Source organism: Colletotrichum higginsianum, chromosome 8 (genome assembly GCF_001672515.1).
Source record: "Colletotrichum higginsianum IMI 349063 chromosome 8, whole genome shotgun sequence".
In the NCBI taxonomy this organism is placed as follows: Eukaryota; Fungi; Ascomycota; class Sordariomycetes; order Glomerellales; family Glomerellaceae; genus Colletotrichum; species Colletotrichum higginsianum.
In genome coordinates, this window is record NC_030960.1 from 3,309,568 (window position 1) to 3,324,169 (window position 14,602).

General features: G+C 54.8%; 3 protein-coding genes across 3 annotated transcripts; 1 reads left to right on the forward strand and 2 right to left on the reverse strand.

Moving 5' to 3' along the window:
- Positions 1-195: 195 nt before the first annotated feature.
- On the reverse strand, positions 196-2,631 carry CH63R_11945 (uncharacterized protein; the record flags this gene model as incomplete). Its single annotated transcript, XM_018306919.1, has 1 exon — positions 196-2,631. The coding sequence occupies one exon, from the start codon at positions 2,629-2,631 to the stop codon at positions 196-198; it is 2,436 nt and encodes an 811-aa protein (XP_018153760.1).
- A 1,916-nt stretch (positions 2,632-4,547) lies between these two features.
- On the reverse strand, positions 4,548-6,238 carry CH63R_11946 (Major facilitator superfamily transporter; the record flags this gene model as incomplete). Its single annotated transcript, XM_018306920.1, has 3 exons — positions 4,548-5,099; positions 5,178-5,752; positions 5,920-6,238. 3 exons carry the CDS (start codon positions 6,236-6,238, stop codon positions 4,548-4,550), a joined length of 1,446 nt encoding a protein of 481 aa, XP_018153761.1.
- Positions 6,239-8,386: 2,148 nt separating this feature from the next.
- CH63R_11947 (Nf-x1 finger and helicase domain-containing protein) lies at positions 8,387-14,432 on the forward strand (the record flags this gene model as incomplete). Its single annotated transcript, XM_018306921.1, has 4 exons — positions 8,387-8,403; positions 8,471-12,832; positions 12,890-12,960; positions 13,033-14,432. 4 exons carry the CDS (start codon positions 8,387-8,389, stop codon positions 14,430-14,432), a joined length of 5,850 nt encoding a protein of 1,949 aa, XP_018153762.1.
- Positions 14,433-14,602: the final 170 nt, after the last annotated feature.

The following is a 14,602-nucleotide window of genomic DNA, read 5'->3' on the forward strand; positions in this document are numbered from 1 at the left end:
GTCGGACACCTTGACCCATGTCGGCTTCTTCTCAGCCGTCACACTCGTATACCGCTAGTCGTCTTTATACTTTCCATACTCCCCTTGGTTACTAGTATTCGTCTCGTCTCGTGTCCGTCTGGTCGACACTCTCCCACATCTTCGAAATGTGTATGCCGGATCGAGTACAATGAGATACGGCCGCATACCAGAAACTCAGTGGTTCTTGCGTCGAGGCGGGGGAGTAGAATCGGCCATGGACGCGCAGGTTATGGTGTCAGCTGCCTTGTCGTTGTTCGAGGGTCTGCCGCGCTTCTTCCCTCCACGGTCGACCCTGGCCTTGAGCGCATCGTAATGCTCTTCGTACTGCTTCTGGAGCAACTCGAACTGTTCATCCACCTTCTTCATGACGGCTAGCTCGAAGGCAGTCTGCCTGCCGCTTTGAATGGTGTGCTGATCCTCCGTCTGCTTGAGGATAGCTTGCTCAGAGGCGGCCTGTTGATCTTTGATCGCCTGAACGTGGTCGTCCAACTTCTTCAAGACGGTCTTCTCCAAAGCAATCAGTTTTTCATCACAGGAATGCTTCTGGTCGTCAAATTTCTGCATGATGGTCTTCTCAAAAGTGGCTTGCTTGTCGTCAATGGCCTCGACGTCGCTAGACATAGCATCGAGGCGTCCAAGGAAGGGGGAAAGCTTGCTGTCGATAATCTTCTCGATTTTGTCACTTGTCTCCTCAATGATTTCGCGCTCCGTCTTTGCAGTGACAGTTTGACCGTTGAGAGACAAGCCAGAGTTTCCAGAAAAAAGGCGCATGGCCACCATGTTGGTGAGATCAGCAGGGCTGAACGGCTGGCTCATCCATTGAGTGATTGGATAGGTAGGGGTGGGAGGAGGTGAAGCCATCGTGAGAACAGAAGCAGGCGCCATAGCAGAAGGAGGCGCGCCAAAGGCCGTAGAAGAAAGGGCTGCGGAGTCAGTAGCCGCGGAAGCAACGAGAGCAGGGCTGGCTGCGGTGTTAGCGACGGAAGTGACTGGATGTGCGGGAACGGCGGGGGCAGCCATGGTCGTCTGAGACGGCGAAGCACTGGTTTGTTGCTGAACTCCAGCCTCTGCTTGACGGAAATTGTCAAAATGAGAGGTCTTGCGCTTCTTGGCCTGGGGCTGGCTTGTCTCGGAGCGGTCCATCTTCTCGCCTTGCTTCGACTGCTGTTGCTTCCACTCGTTGTCGCGGCGCTTCGTGATGGGGGAAGGGTCAGAGATTTGAAGATCTCGGACCATGTCCTCCGGGGTACGGTCTCGTCCGATGGCGCTGACTGGGCTCGATCTTACGACGATGGGGTTCTGCTTGGATGGAGTCGGACGGCTGGGGGCGAGTTGGTGCTGAGAGGAAGAGGCAAGCTCTTTGGCCTTGGCGGACAACACAACCTTGGGAGGCAAGGGCTTGGCAGTCTTGTTGGCGTTGTGGCGGGTCTTTTGCAATTCGAAGGCAGAAGCAAGAGAAGCGGAAAGGGAAGGAGCCTTCTGCTGCTGCTGGGCCGAAGTAGCTGAAGAAGTCTTCTTCTGGGTTGGGGATGGAAGAGTCTCCCGCTCAGCTGAGGATGCAGAATAGATGTCGGGTAGCAAGTTTTTGACAACAACAGGGCGTGACATCAGCTCCTGCATGGAGATGACATGACACTTGCCGTGCATGTCTCGCCAGTGGCTGCAGGCCTCCTTGTCGTAGCCGTTGCTGACCAGCTTGAGCAAGGAGCTGTTCTCTCGGCGGAAGCAGTTGGCAATCATTTTGTTCTTGTGACCACGGTCCAGGATGATGGCAGCAAGGTATGTGGTCTCGGCCCATTCCTTGTTGCGCGCAAGGCACCACGCAATCCAGATCTGAGTGAGTCTCTTGGGACCCTCTTGGAACTTTTCCCAGACCTGTATGTTTTCCTTTGACTGCTGCTCAGCAATGTTCATGATGGCCACAGCACTGCGGATGATGGGATGGTCGGGGCGAGGAACAAAGACTGAGCGGCTCATGATGTCCTTTGCCCATTTTTCAATCTGGTCAGCAAGACCAATGTCGAGGTTGGGGTGAGTGAGAGGTCTGCTGATCAACCCATAAAGCCTCTGGATCTTGGCCGGATGAGCCAACTGGTTCTTCTGCCAGTAAGTATCGCGCAACTCTCTCTCCAGGCCATAGGTGTGCACCATCTCAAAGAACTCCTGCAGGCGGGTCGGGTTCCAGATGTCTGTTCTGATGAAGGCTTCGGACAAGAGATAACGCTCTAGGTTGATCATCTCGTCCTGGCCCTGCTTCAAAATGCTCTTCATCTTGGAGTAGTGGATGTTGGATCCCAAATGACGGCCTGCAATCTGGGCAGTCAAGCGCATGTCGACTTCAATGGAATCCATCAGGCTCTTCAGGGCCGGCGTGTAGACAAGCTCGCCTCTCATGGCACCTCGAACCATTGCCTCTGTGTAGAAGATCTTGGGCAGGGGTTTCTTGATGGGACGGGGTGGGCCGTAACGGATGCCGCCAGATTTGTTGGGTGGGTGGCTGTCAGTATCTTGCTCATGGTCGCTCTCATGAAGCACGCTCGCGCTGCGCTTCAGAGATGGCCCTGAAGAAGGGGGCATGCCTCTCTGGGCTGGAAAGCCGTTGGCACTCATTGTGCTCTCCTAGTTGAGCTTGCTGTGAGAATGCATGGTTAGAAAACGAAAACATTCGCGATAACACAGAGTGAAGAGAAAATATGGTTAAAAGAAACAGACAAGCTATAAGTGTCTCTGAAGCTGGAGAAACACAGAGAAGAGGGGGAAGTGAAAAGAATAAGCAGAGAGCTACTTACTGCTAGGGGCTGCAGTTGTCTTGTAATCAAAACCAAGGTACTTTGAGTGAGATGGAGCTTGACTTGAGAAGGCTGTGAGAATAAGGCGCAGGTTGAAGAAGGAGGAGAAGGAGGAGGGAAGCGGATGTGTTGCAGAGACAATCGATATTGGTATATCGCTGCTGTATGTGAAGATTGGTCGCGTCCAGCCGGTTGTGGTGGGAGGGAAGAAAATCAATAACAAGAGACGCAGGTCAAGGCGAAGAAAGGTACCGACGAGAGAAAGATAAGGAAGGAACTGCGGAGAGGACAGAAAGGACCGGACAAGGGCCCATCTGCCCTAAGAGAATGAATACGCATCTGGTCTGGGAAGGAAGGTGTAAGGTGAGGTCGGTGTCGTGCCTTCCCATTCTGGGTTTCCCACTTTAGGTGCTCATCCCAACTGAGATCCCACTTTGAACAATCTGATACTTGAGTAAGAGAGTTATTCCACAGCGTAAAGATGGCAGTAATTGAGAAGTTGGGTCCGGAACGTGGACATGCGAAGAACCTGACGAAGTAAGTTAGGCATGACTGTGATATCGTACATCAGGCCAGCATAGCAGACCAAGACCCAGGCAACAGCAACAGCTTCACCATACCAACCCTGAGAAGTATAAGGGAATAGCTGATGTATAAACTGACTGCTAGACCTGTGTGCTTCTGGAAAGAGACGGAATTGTTGGGTGACCAGCGTAAGGCAGTCGACTATCGTAAGGCAGTCGACTATGAACTATAGGAATACCGACTCGAAAAAGACCACAATCCTCGTTGCAGAGAGCCATCTATCGAGTGAGCCGGATCGACATATGTGCATAGAGTGAGCTACTGAAGGATGTTTCTGAAGGAGAGGGAACTTCAAACTCCCTGCCGTGGGCCTTGGGCTTTTGACGCCGTGTGATGGCCACCAGGTGTAAGAATCATGTTGCCGTACGTGTAGATCCTATTGCCGCAAATTTGGATGAATTCACCTGGCTTTTGGCTAAGAGAAGACGTCTTACTCCCACTTATTGGACCCTTTCCATTATGTGTAACTGTGTCAGCCAGCAGTAGCATCCCCTTACAGCTCAAATGCCGACTTCCTCGCCGACGCCATCTCACAAGACCCTGAACATTGGTTTGTCAGAACACATCTGAAGGCTTTCAGCGCCGACACGAAACTGCTGGCGAGGCTCCTGGATGCAGGTCAGAGGCATGCTCGGGGAACTCCTGATATGGGGGGAGAGCCTCCACCGTCTCCTTTGCGCTGAAGTAGGCTCGAGATAGACGAGACAAAGACAAGAAGTTAAGGAGGTTGAGGATGTATATTATTAGTTCGGGCGGCAAGGCACTAAGGCGCCTCCCCCACCTGGACTGAGCGAGGAAACACCTCAGGACGGCGCACGGCAATATAGAGGCGTGGAATCTTCTCACCTAAGGGGGAGGTGTATCTAGGCCTAGGCCTCAAGGAGGCCGCGTCGCGTATGGCGCTTTTAGATCTGGTGGAAAGGCAGTAGGCCGACGCGATCCTGGGGAAGATGCACCGGTTGCGCGCGGAGGCATGGCAGACGGTCTACCCGCCGGCCGGCACACTTCAAGGTTCACTCTTATGATCGTTGTCTATTAAATTAGGGCTGTATCGAGCCTACGCAAACACCGAGCAGCTCGTCACAAGCAGTCAACAGATAAGCAACGCTAGTCTGTCCACAACAGTACAATAACGCAGCAACGACAACCCTCTCACGTTTTGAACCAGAGCCCCCCACCGGCCTTTCTCGTCTTCACCACCCTTGCGGCAATCCAGAAACACATGCCGGCAAGCAAGCACGTCCCCGCGTAGACCTGCGCTCCGACATACCTGCCGCCTTCGGCCGAAATGATGGCACCGGCAATCGGCGGACCCGTCAGCACGGCAAAGCTGACAATGGTAAATGTCATACCCATCCTCGTGCCCTGCTTTCGCGGGTCGCTCGTTAGCTGGCTCAGGGCGGAGGGGAACAGGCTTTGGATGGCGCTGGCGGCGAGGCCATAGAAGGGCGTCCACGTGTAGAGGCCCGACGTGGAGGAGACGGCGACCCAGCAGTACATGAGTAGGCCGGAGATGAAAGACATGGGAATAAGAGTGTTGATAGAGCCGACGCGGTCGGCGATGTAGCCAGGTAAGATGCGGCCTGGCACGCCCACGCCGTTGAGGACGAGCAAGAGGTTGAGAGAGGGGTTGTAGCTCAACCCGATAATGTCGCGGGTGTAGGAGGCAAGGTAGTAAAAGGCGAAAAAGACGCCGAGGTAATTCTGTCACGTTTCGTCAGCACCAAGACAATTTGAACGGTGGTGGAGGGGGTAAGGGGGACGGGTGTTCATTTGCCATACCAAGAGAGATCCGATGGCGTAGAACGTGTACTCCAATTCTTTGAACGCCGCCCACTCAACGATGCTCCCGGCCTTCCTCGGCTTCACCCTCGGCCGCAGGAACACGAAAGCAATCATCAACGTGCCCATCTGCACAAACGCGATGGCGCGGATCGTCCACCCGAACCCAATGGACGGCAGCAGCTGCCTCACCATGGTTGGGTAGATCAAGCCGCCCGTCGAGCTGCCGATCGATACGAAGCCCAGCGCCAGGCCCCTCCTCTTGTCGAAGTAGGTCGACGCCGTCGACAGCGCCGGGCAGAACAGGCACCCGTTGCCGATGCCCAGGCAGATGCCCTGGGCGAGGAAGAACTGCCAGTACTGGGTGCAGAAGGAGGTGGCGAGCATGCCGAGGGAGACGAGGAGGAAGCCGGCGGCAAAGAGCGTTCGGAAATAGCCGGCGTCGGTGAGGCGGCCACTAAAGGTGCTGATGAAGAAGAGGAGGAAGACCTCGAAGGAGCCGATCCAGGCGATGTCGGACGGCGGGCGGAAAAGGAGGGTCGTGTAGTAGGATTGGAAGACGCCGAAGGAGTTAACTATGCCCCTGAGGTGTTGTTAGTCCTGCTTGGGAACGGAAGAGGATGCGAATCTGGAAAATGGGGTCGTGCTCACCAGGTATTCATGATAACCAGGTGGGCACTGAAAACTATAGTCCAGAAAGTCAGACTCGCAGGTTCATCGGCTCGTGTCGCGGCAACCTTACTAGCCATCCAGGCGGTCACGCCTCCGTCGGGAGGCGGCGCTGGCGTAATGCTCGACCTCGACGTCGCCCGGCTGAGAGCCTGGCCCACGATAGTGACGGCGTCGGCATTGACATCGGGCCCGTCTCCGGCATCCGGGTCCCGGCCCGTGTCCTTGTCCTGTGCCACTCTGGATCGGTTGTCATCCGACGACGACGGTTGGAGCACGGACGGGGAGCTCCCGCTCTTCTCCAGATCAGAGCCTGACCGAACTGGCGTGTCCGTCATCTGTGTGGCATGCCTCTTCTCTGCATCTCGGGCCTGGTCTGGAGGCGTGCTCATGGTTCCTTATTCCGGAAAAGAAGCCTACCAATCTGAGCGCCAAGCGACGGGATCTTGGGGTACTTCACTTAACGGCTTGGGCTGTCTCTCCACAGGGTTTTGTCAAATGCCGGCATGCTTTTCCCTGGTACGTCGACGCGCGGAATTCTCGAGCTTGATTGGAGACGTTCAATAGCCGATGTCCAGAGGCCGTTTGTCCCGTTTTCATGTCGCAATCGGGTTGGGGTGTCTTTTCTACATAGCATCTCCTTCACCTTCGATCGAGCAGTTGCTGTTTCAACGTCCATTAGGGTCAAGCGACCCCTTGGGACAGGTAATCAAAGATTATCGATCACCCGAGTCATGACGGTGCAGCCATCGACTACCATACCCCCCACCCCGGACGCGGCGATTGTCTTTTTGACCGGCGAGGGAAAATGGCATCCACTTGTAGACACACGCAATCCGGGGTCGCGTCGGCGAAGCGAGAGTCCAACCGCGCGACGGGACCCTGTAGCATTGTCAATAATGCGGACAATCTTTGCCGAATGCTTGGGATGACATGCAGCAAGCTCAGATGAGGTGACCGAGCTGCCGTCCGTGCCATGTTTCCCGCGAAGCGAAAGACATGGAGATGATTGTCGAGGGGGGCAACTTGCTGTGGAGATCCACTCCAACCGTCTCATCCCTTTTTTGAAGTATGGTTTCTGAACATTGTGAGCATTAAGTCGACGTTTGACAACTTTGTTTGGGAATTGTTGGGTTGATGGTGTCCAAAGATGAGAACACCGGGTGTCTTGCTCACTTAGTCACCTACCTAGGTACCTACCTACCTTACCTCCCCCAAACACAGCGAAACAGCTTGAGCTGGGCGCTTGGGTACCAAGGTACCTAGGTAGATCCACTGCTGGGAGATGCCAGGCTAACCTACGAAAGTAAAACAGAGCGCTCTGACCACCTAATAAATGGGGCACAGCGTGGGGGTCGCGCGTTCTTTCCTCCATGGAGGTCGCCCCCACCCTCTCTTCAGTCATGCATCTACCACCTTACATCGAACTCAGGTCGGCCTCACATCCGTACATTGCTGTCGACGAATGCCACGGAAGAACGTCAAATCAACCAAATAACAAACCACTCATACACAATGATGGTGGTATCAATCTGCTCGAGTGAGGCAGCCGGTTGCTTAGCTTGATGAGCTTCGCCTTGAAGCCAAGAGCACAGCCATTCCTTTCCGTAGCCGTCCAAGCACCCGACCAACAATAGCAACCCAACCTGATGCGTACGTACATCGCAACCGTCATGCGACCTCAACCAGTTGGCTCTTCAAACGGCGACATCGAACCATCCACCGGACACAGTAATAAGCAATGCAACACTGGATGACTGTCCGGGTCCCAGCTGCCGGCCAACGCGTCCAATACATGTACGGACACCGCCACCAGCTGTTGGCCCGTTTTGTCGACCCATCTTGCCTCAACCTCCTGCTATACTAACTACAAGGCCCTGGCAACATTGGCGGTTGCCTGGCGGCATGACGCAGTCCAGCCCATTTAAAAGACCGCCAGGCTGAATTTGCTCCCTGGGTTAAGCATTCGTTTGCTGCCTTTCTACCGGACATGGCCCTCCAGCTCTGCTCGCCCGCTTACAGTCTAACTTTGGTCTTGGCCGGCCTCCTGCGTCAAACGCGTTTGAGTTTGAGACTTCGGCCTGCGCTGCTAACACTACCCATTGAAGCCATAAACTCGGCAACGAGCCCGGCACTCTCTTCGATGATCCAGAATGGCCTCGTGTAAGGGCCGCCGTCTCACTGTGTACACCAAAGAAAGCCTCATGGGCCTTTTTAGACTTTCTATGGCGGGAGCGTTGCAGGATTCTTTGAACTTACTGTACCCTGCCTTTTATCATGATCAACTGTTTTGCAAAGGCGCTTCTTGAAGTAGCCGCGCGAATCTGCCCAATGCTAGGGTACCATGTTGCCTGGCAAATGCAGGCTTCCACATGGTCTTATAGCAGCAGCAGCAGCATGTTGGAGGTAAAGCACGCCTGCGTCCAACAAACTTCATAAATAGACGTGTGCTGGCTGATCCTGTTACCCAGCATCCACAACCATCTTGGCTAAAATTCGTATTCTCATACCACTATACCAGAAACAACAGATCACTAGCTATGGCTTCAGGCAAAGGGTAAGTGTGGACGAATCACCGCCTCCTCGATCTTGTAATCGTTAGACTGACTCGATATTTTTACTAGGTCCCGCTCATCATCAGGCTTCACTTCGTTCGCTCCGTGTCGACAATGGAAGAGTACTGGCTCGTGCCGCTTTGGGTCCAAGTGCAAGTTCTCCCACGACCAAACCAATGGAGGCTATCGTCAGCATGGCGTACAACAAGCCACCCCTCGAAACCAAGTTATCAATCCCGAGATTGAGAGACTTCAGGCCTGGAGACGGCTTCGTCCCAAGCCGGCTGAGGTGCCCCTTCGAGGTGACCGTGAAACGGCCAACTACTTTCGGACAGCCGTTGATTTAGTGGAAGAGAATGTCAGCTTGGCACAGGAGGTCGTCAAAGATATGGCTTCCGAGCGCCGGCTGTTCATCATCCGAGATGTCATCGAGGGAGCGGCCAACAGAGCCTCTCAAGAAAAGGTTCTTCTCTGGGAGTCCCGAATTCTTCCGTTCTTTCGGATCCTTCTCCACCCAAGTGTCGTCGATTCTGTGATTCTGGAGCAAGAAACATCCATCCTCTTCCGATCGCTTCTGGGCCTTGACGCTACTCGCCTTCGTCGCCTGTGCGACTTTCTCTTCGATCTCGTGGATCATTGGGCAGAGCTGCCCTTTGACAACAACGTCAGCACATCCAAAATGGAAGCTCTCGCGCTCGCCTGTGGTGTATTGGCCAAAGTCATCAACACCAGCACATCAAACATGGTTAACTCACACTTCACCTCCATTATTGATGACATCCAACTACGCTTGGAGACCCATGGAATTAAAACAGCCGATTTTCATGCCATACAAGCCAACAAGTATCTCGACTACGTCCGCCAACGCCTTGGACTCGGCCAATCACTTCCAGATGCCACCCAAGCCCCGCAATCTTCAGGCTCCTTGGCCGAGTTCACGCTAAGTCAGGATCTACCGGGTAGCCTCTCTCGGCGTGGCCGGCGTCACGACAACGATCACGCGTGTATCGCGGACATCAAGCTCATGCCCACTCTCGACGAGATCTTGTCTTCTAAGGAGGAGTATCTGCCAACCAGCAACCCTGCGCAGCATCATCTGCAGGGACTGCAGGGCTTGGTTGATAGACACTTTCGTCTACTCCGTGAGGACACGCTGTACGACCTGCGCAATGCCATCCGCACCAGCGTGGAGTCAAACGTCAAAGTACGGGAGGTTCGTACAAGGATCGTTCCGTACGAGCGTGTCGTTGCTGTCGATGTTTCTTTCGGAAGATGGTCAGGTCTTGAATTCATCGTCAAATTGGACCAGCCACGAGCGACAAGGGGCCTCGACAAGATGGAGCGAGCGGCTTGGTGGGTTCAGAACAAGAGGCTCGCGGATGGAAGCCTCGTTTGCATAGTCGACGAGATCGGCAACATCTTCTTCTTTCAAGTTTCGAGGTCTACCATCAGAGATGCCAAGAACGAGATGCAGCAAGGAGGTTCCGAAGACACGCAAGAAGGGCCGCGTTACAGCTTGCCCGATGACCAGCATTCCGCCTACGTGCACCTGCATCTGGTGGACACCAGCGTCGAGGAAGTCCAAAGGTCCCTGTTGTGGCTCAAGACCATGGGTGCCTGGCAGTATCGTCGGCTTTTCGAATTTCCCTCCATTCTTCTCCCAGCCTTCGCGCCTCCATTGAAATCGCTGCAGAAGATGTCGCAGACGCTCGACCTCCCCTTCCAAAACCTCCTGACACTTCGTGCGGGTGATCGGCCGGTGGAGATCGAACCGCCCCTCTACTCCATGCGACCAGGATTCTCGTTCGACCTGAGCTGCCTATCTAATGACGGGACAGCACTGTCTTACACACCCGGCGAAGCGCCCAAACCGTTAGAACTCAGCCAGCATTCAAGTTTGGATCTGACCCAATCCGAGGCCATTCTCAACTCGCTCAGAAGATCATTTGCCTTGATCCAAGGCCCCCCTGGTACAGGCAAGAGTTATACCGGAGAGGCTCTCATAAAAGTGCTGCTTGCGAACAAGCCAAAAGCGAAATTGGGACCAATCATGTGCGTCTGTTACACAAATCACGCCTTGGATCAACTACTGGAACATCTGTTGGATGGCGGTGTGAAGAATATTGTTCGCATCGGCTCTCGCTCCAAGTCGGAGAGGTTGGGCCCGGTGAACATGAGGGAAGTCGTCAAGGGTATGATGCGCACCAAGATAGAAGGCAAGTCGCTGTACAACTCCATCCAAACTCTCGAAAGTGACACCACCTACATTCGCCAAAAGCTCTCGACATACAAGTTCCTCAACACCAATGAAAAGATCCGCCTCCTGCTTGCAGAGCATCATCGCTCACAGCATGATCAGCTCTTCGGGTCAGAGCCGGAAGACGAACAAGGCTGGCAAACAGTCCGTCACTCGAGGAAAAAGGCTCTGGACGAGTGGCTGTCGGGTGGGCACGCAGCAAAAAATCCTCGCCCGCTTCCTGATCTCTACCGTCTGGTGCTCTCAGACTTGTCTCGACAAGAGCGCGTTATTCTCTATCAGGATTGGCTGCACAGAGCTTTGGCGCCAGAACTTGACGGGCTTTCTGCATCGCATGAGGCGTATCAACATGACAGGGAACGCAACAACAGGATCAGGAGCTCCATCGATCTGCGATGTCTCCAGCAGGCAAACATCATCGGGGTCACGACCACGGGGCTGGCCACGAATCTAGATCTGCTCCGGCGTGTCCAGGGCAAGGTCCTTGTGTGCGAAGAAGCAGGTGAGGTTCTCGAAGCCCATCTTCTCACCGCCTTGCTGCCCACGGTTGAGCATGCCGTCTTGATCGGAGATCATCTGCAGCTCCGACCTCAGATTCAGGATTGGCGGCTCCAGCGTGCCAATCCAGCTGGAGTCAAGTACTCGCTGGATATGTCCTTATTTGAGAGGCTTGTCCAGCCAGCTACCAACACTCCCGGTCTTCCGTTTAGCATCCTTGACACGCAGCGCCGCATGCACCCATCTATCTCGGACCTGGTTCGATCAACGCTGTACCCCTCCTTGTCAGACTCTGACGGGGTTCGCGGGTATCCCGAAGTTCGCGGCATGGCCAAGAGGCTCTTTTGGCTCCACCATGAGAGTCCCGAGTCTGGACGCAATTCTGACCAAGAGTCCATCGAGACGTCGTACTCGAACGAATTCGAGATCCAGATGGTTTCGGCGCTCGTCTCCCATCTTCTGTGGCAGGGGGTGTACAAGTCTGGGGACATCGCCGTGCTGACGCCCTACTTGGGACAGTTGAACAGGCTGCGGCAGAAGCTCGGATCTGTGATGCAGATCGTCATCAACGATCGTGACATGGACGACTTGACCGAGATGGGATCGTCCGAGGCACCTTCTCGGGACAGCCCTCGCAGGGAGGCGGCAAAGACGACAGCCCTGCACGAGGTTCGCGCTGCAACCGTGGACAACTTTCAAGGTGAAGAGGCCAAGGTCATAATCGTATCACTCGTCCGCAGTAACAACGAAAAGAGGTGTGGTTTCCTCAGCACCTCCAACCGCATCAACGTCTTGCTGTCTCGTGCAAAACATGGCATGTATATCATTGGCAACTCGAACACTTCGAGCCACGTGCCCATGTGGGCGCAAGTCACCGAGATCCTTCAGAACGGCGGCAACTTTGGCAAGGAGCTGGAACTCCAATGCCCGAGACACCCGGAGAACAGGAGTTTTGTTTCGCGCCCGGAGCAGTTCGTTCAGTCAGCCCCAGACGGAGGATGCAATCTCAGATGCGACCGACGATTGACCTGTGGCCATTCCTGCACCGGCCCTTGTCACTCTGACTTCCTCCATAACGCCGTGTTGTGCCTTGAAGGCTGTGCAAGGCCAAAGGACAAGTGCGAGCATTTGTGCCGCAAGCGCTGCGGCGAAGCTTGCGACAAGCTGTGCAAAGAATTACTGCGAGACGTCGCGTTCGAGCTCTCATGCGGCCACGTCATTGATACGGTCGAATGCTGGAAAGCTCAATCCCCTTCTTCGATCAAGTGTGCCGTCCAAGTCGACAAGAAGATCCCCGGATGCGGACACACAGTCGAGGTCTCTTGCCATGTGGATGTCACTAACGATAGCTACCGATGCAAGGCAGAGTGCGGTTTCAAAAGGCCTTGCGGTCACGCATGCAAGATGTCGTGCTCGGCTTGTCGTACGACAGAGGGTGGCATCGTCGTCAATGAAGATCATGGAACGTGCAAGCAACTATGCGACAGACCATTCACGTCATGCAGCCACCGCTGTCGGGAGGCATGTCACGGCGAGATGAGCTGCCCGCCTTGCTCCTCTCCATGTCAGAACCAATGCATGCACTCCAAGTGCGGGCAGAAGTGCCACAAGCCCTGCGCTCCTTGTGCCGAGGAGAACTGTTCATCCTGCTGTCCACACTCCAAGTGCAGCATGCCGTGAGTTTTGCTCCGAGAACACATGCTTTGAGCTACTGCTAAATTCCCATTCGATAGATGCGCGGCGCCGTGTGACTGGATTCCTTGCACGAAGCGGTGCATGAAGCCATTGGGATGTGGCCATCAATGTAAGACCATCCATACTGACTAATTGGCAGATCCAGTTCAGCAAAGGTCTATAACGCTAACTTCATGCCAAGGTCCCTCCGTCTGTGGGGAGCGTTGCCCGAATCAGAGATTCTGTCAGGTGTGCGCGTCAGAAGACAACAAAGACAGAACCGTCGATTTCATTCTCATGGGCGACTACCGCTCCACTGACTTGGACGAGGAGCCATGCATATTCCCGGACTGTGGCCATTTCCTGACGTATACGACGATGGATGGCCTGATGGGAATCCAGGAACACTATGAATTGTCACCCGAGGGCGTACCGGTGTCTATCAAGACCGACTCGCACCCCTTCTCAGCGACCGAGATCAAGGTGTGCCCCGAATGCCGGGGATCCTTGAGGAACATCTCTCGGTACGGAAGAATCGTCCGTCGCGGTCTACTCGACGAGTCAACCAAGAAATTCACCAGTTGGTCTCAAAGCAAGTGGCAGGCGATGTCGAAGGCGTTGCTCGATGCAAAAGACGCCTTGCAGAGCACGGACAGGACTGACTTCGTGATGTCCGCGGAACCCTCTGGAGGATTCGACTTGCGGGGCTCGCGACAGAGCCAGGCAACCCATCTCTTGAACCTGACCGGGGCGAAACGGCACAAGAGTCTGAAGAGGCTCCGACATCAGATCTCCCACTTTGTAGGGTTGGTCAAGAGAGACGAGCAACCGTACCAGCGCGTGGCGCACCTGGTTTGGCACGTCAACAAGCGACGCAAGACCAGCGGCTTCTCTTTCGACGAGTCGGCGATCCAGATGGGCGGCCTGCTGCAGGCCACGTGCCTTCTCCTCCGCTGCGACCTGCTCCTGATCTCGGATTATGTCGCCTTGTGCCGTTCCCTCGAGGAGAACGCGGCTGCCAAGGCGGTAAAGGTCGAGGCCGCACCGTACATGCGAGATTGCAAAAATCTGATACAGATTGCACATGCGAGAGACTTCCACCGATTGGAAGTCGAGGGACACATCCTGCTCGTCATGTTCTGCTCCTTTTCAGCCCCCGACGACACCATGCAGGCGGACACGGTCGGTCCCGACGGAGACAACGGCCCGGGACAAGACAAACTGAGAGACCTCGGAGAGCATCATCTGCAAGTAGCAAAGGACCGCATCAGGCAGTGGCCCTCGACAGCCGCGCTGAAGCCCGAACTCGAGACGGCGGGACGCATGCTGCACGACGGCGTCTTTTACACTGAGATCTCGGCCGACGAGATGCGGGATGTCTACGCGGCCATGAGCAAGGAGCTCAGGGGAACGGGGCACTGGTACACGTGCCGGAACGGACACCCCTTTACGATCGGCGAGTGCGGCATGGCGATGGAGCGGGCGCGCTGCCCGGAGTGTGATGCCCCAGTCGGTGGTCAGAACCACACATCGGCCGAAGGCGTGCGACATGCAACTGACATTGAAGAGCTCGCTCGCGGCATGGGCAGCATGGGCCTCTGATGTATTCGTACCTAGACCTAATCTTTTGCTTGGTGTTCATGGCTGGCTAAGGGGTGTGGGTTCCGCTTTTTCTTACAAGAGACGACGGTCTCGGTCAACATTGTTCCCAGATAAATCAGAATCAAGAAAGTGTGGAAACCAAAATGCTAGAATGAAATAATTCTGAAATC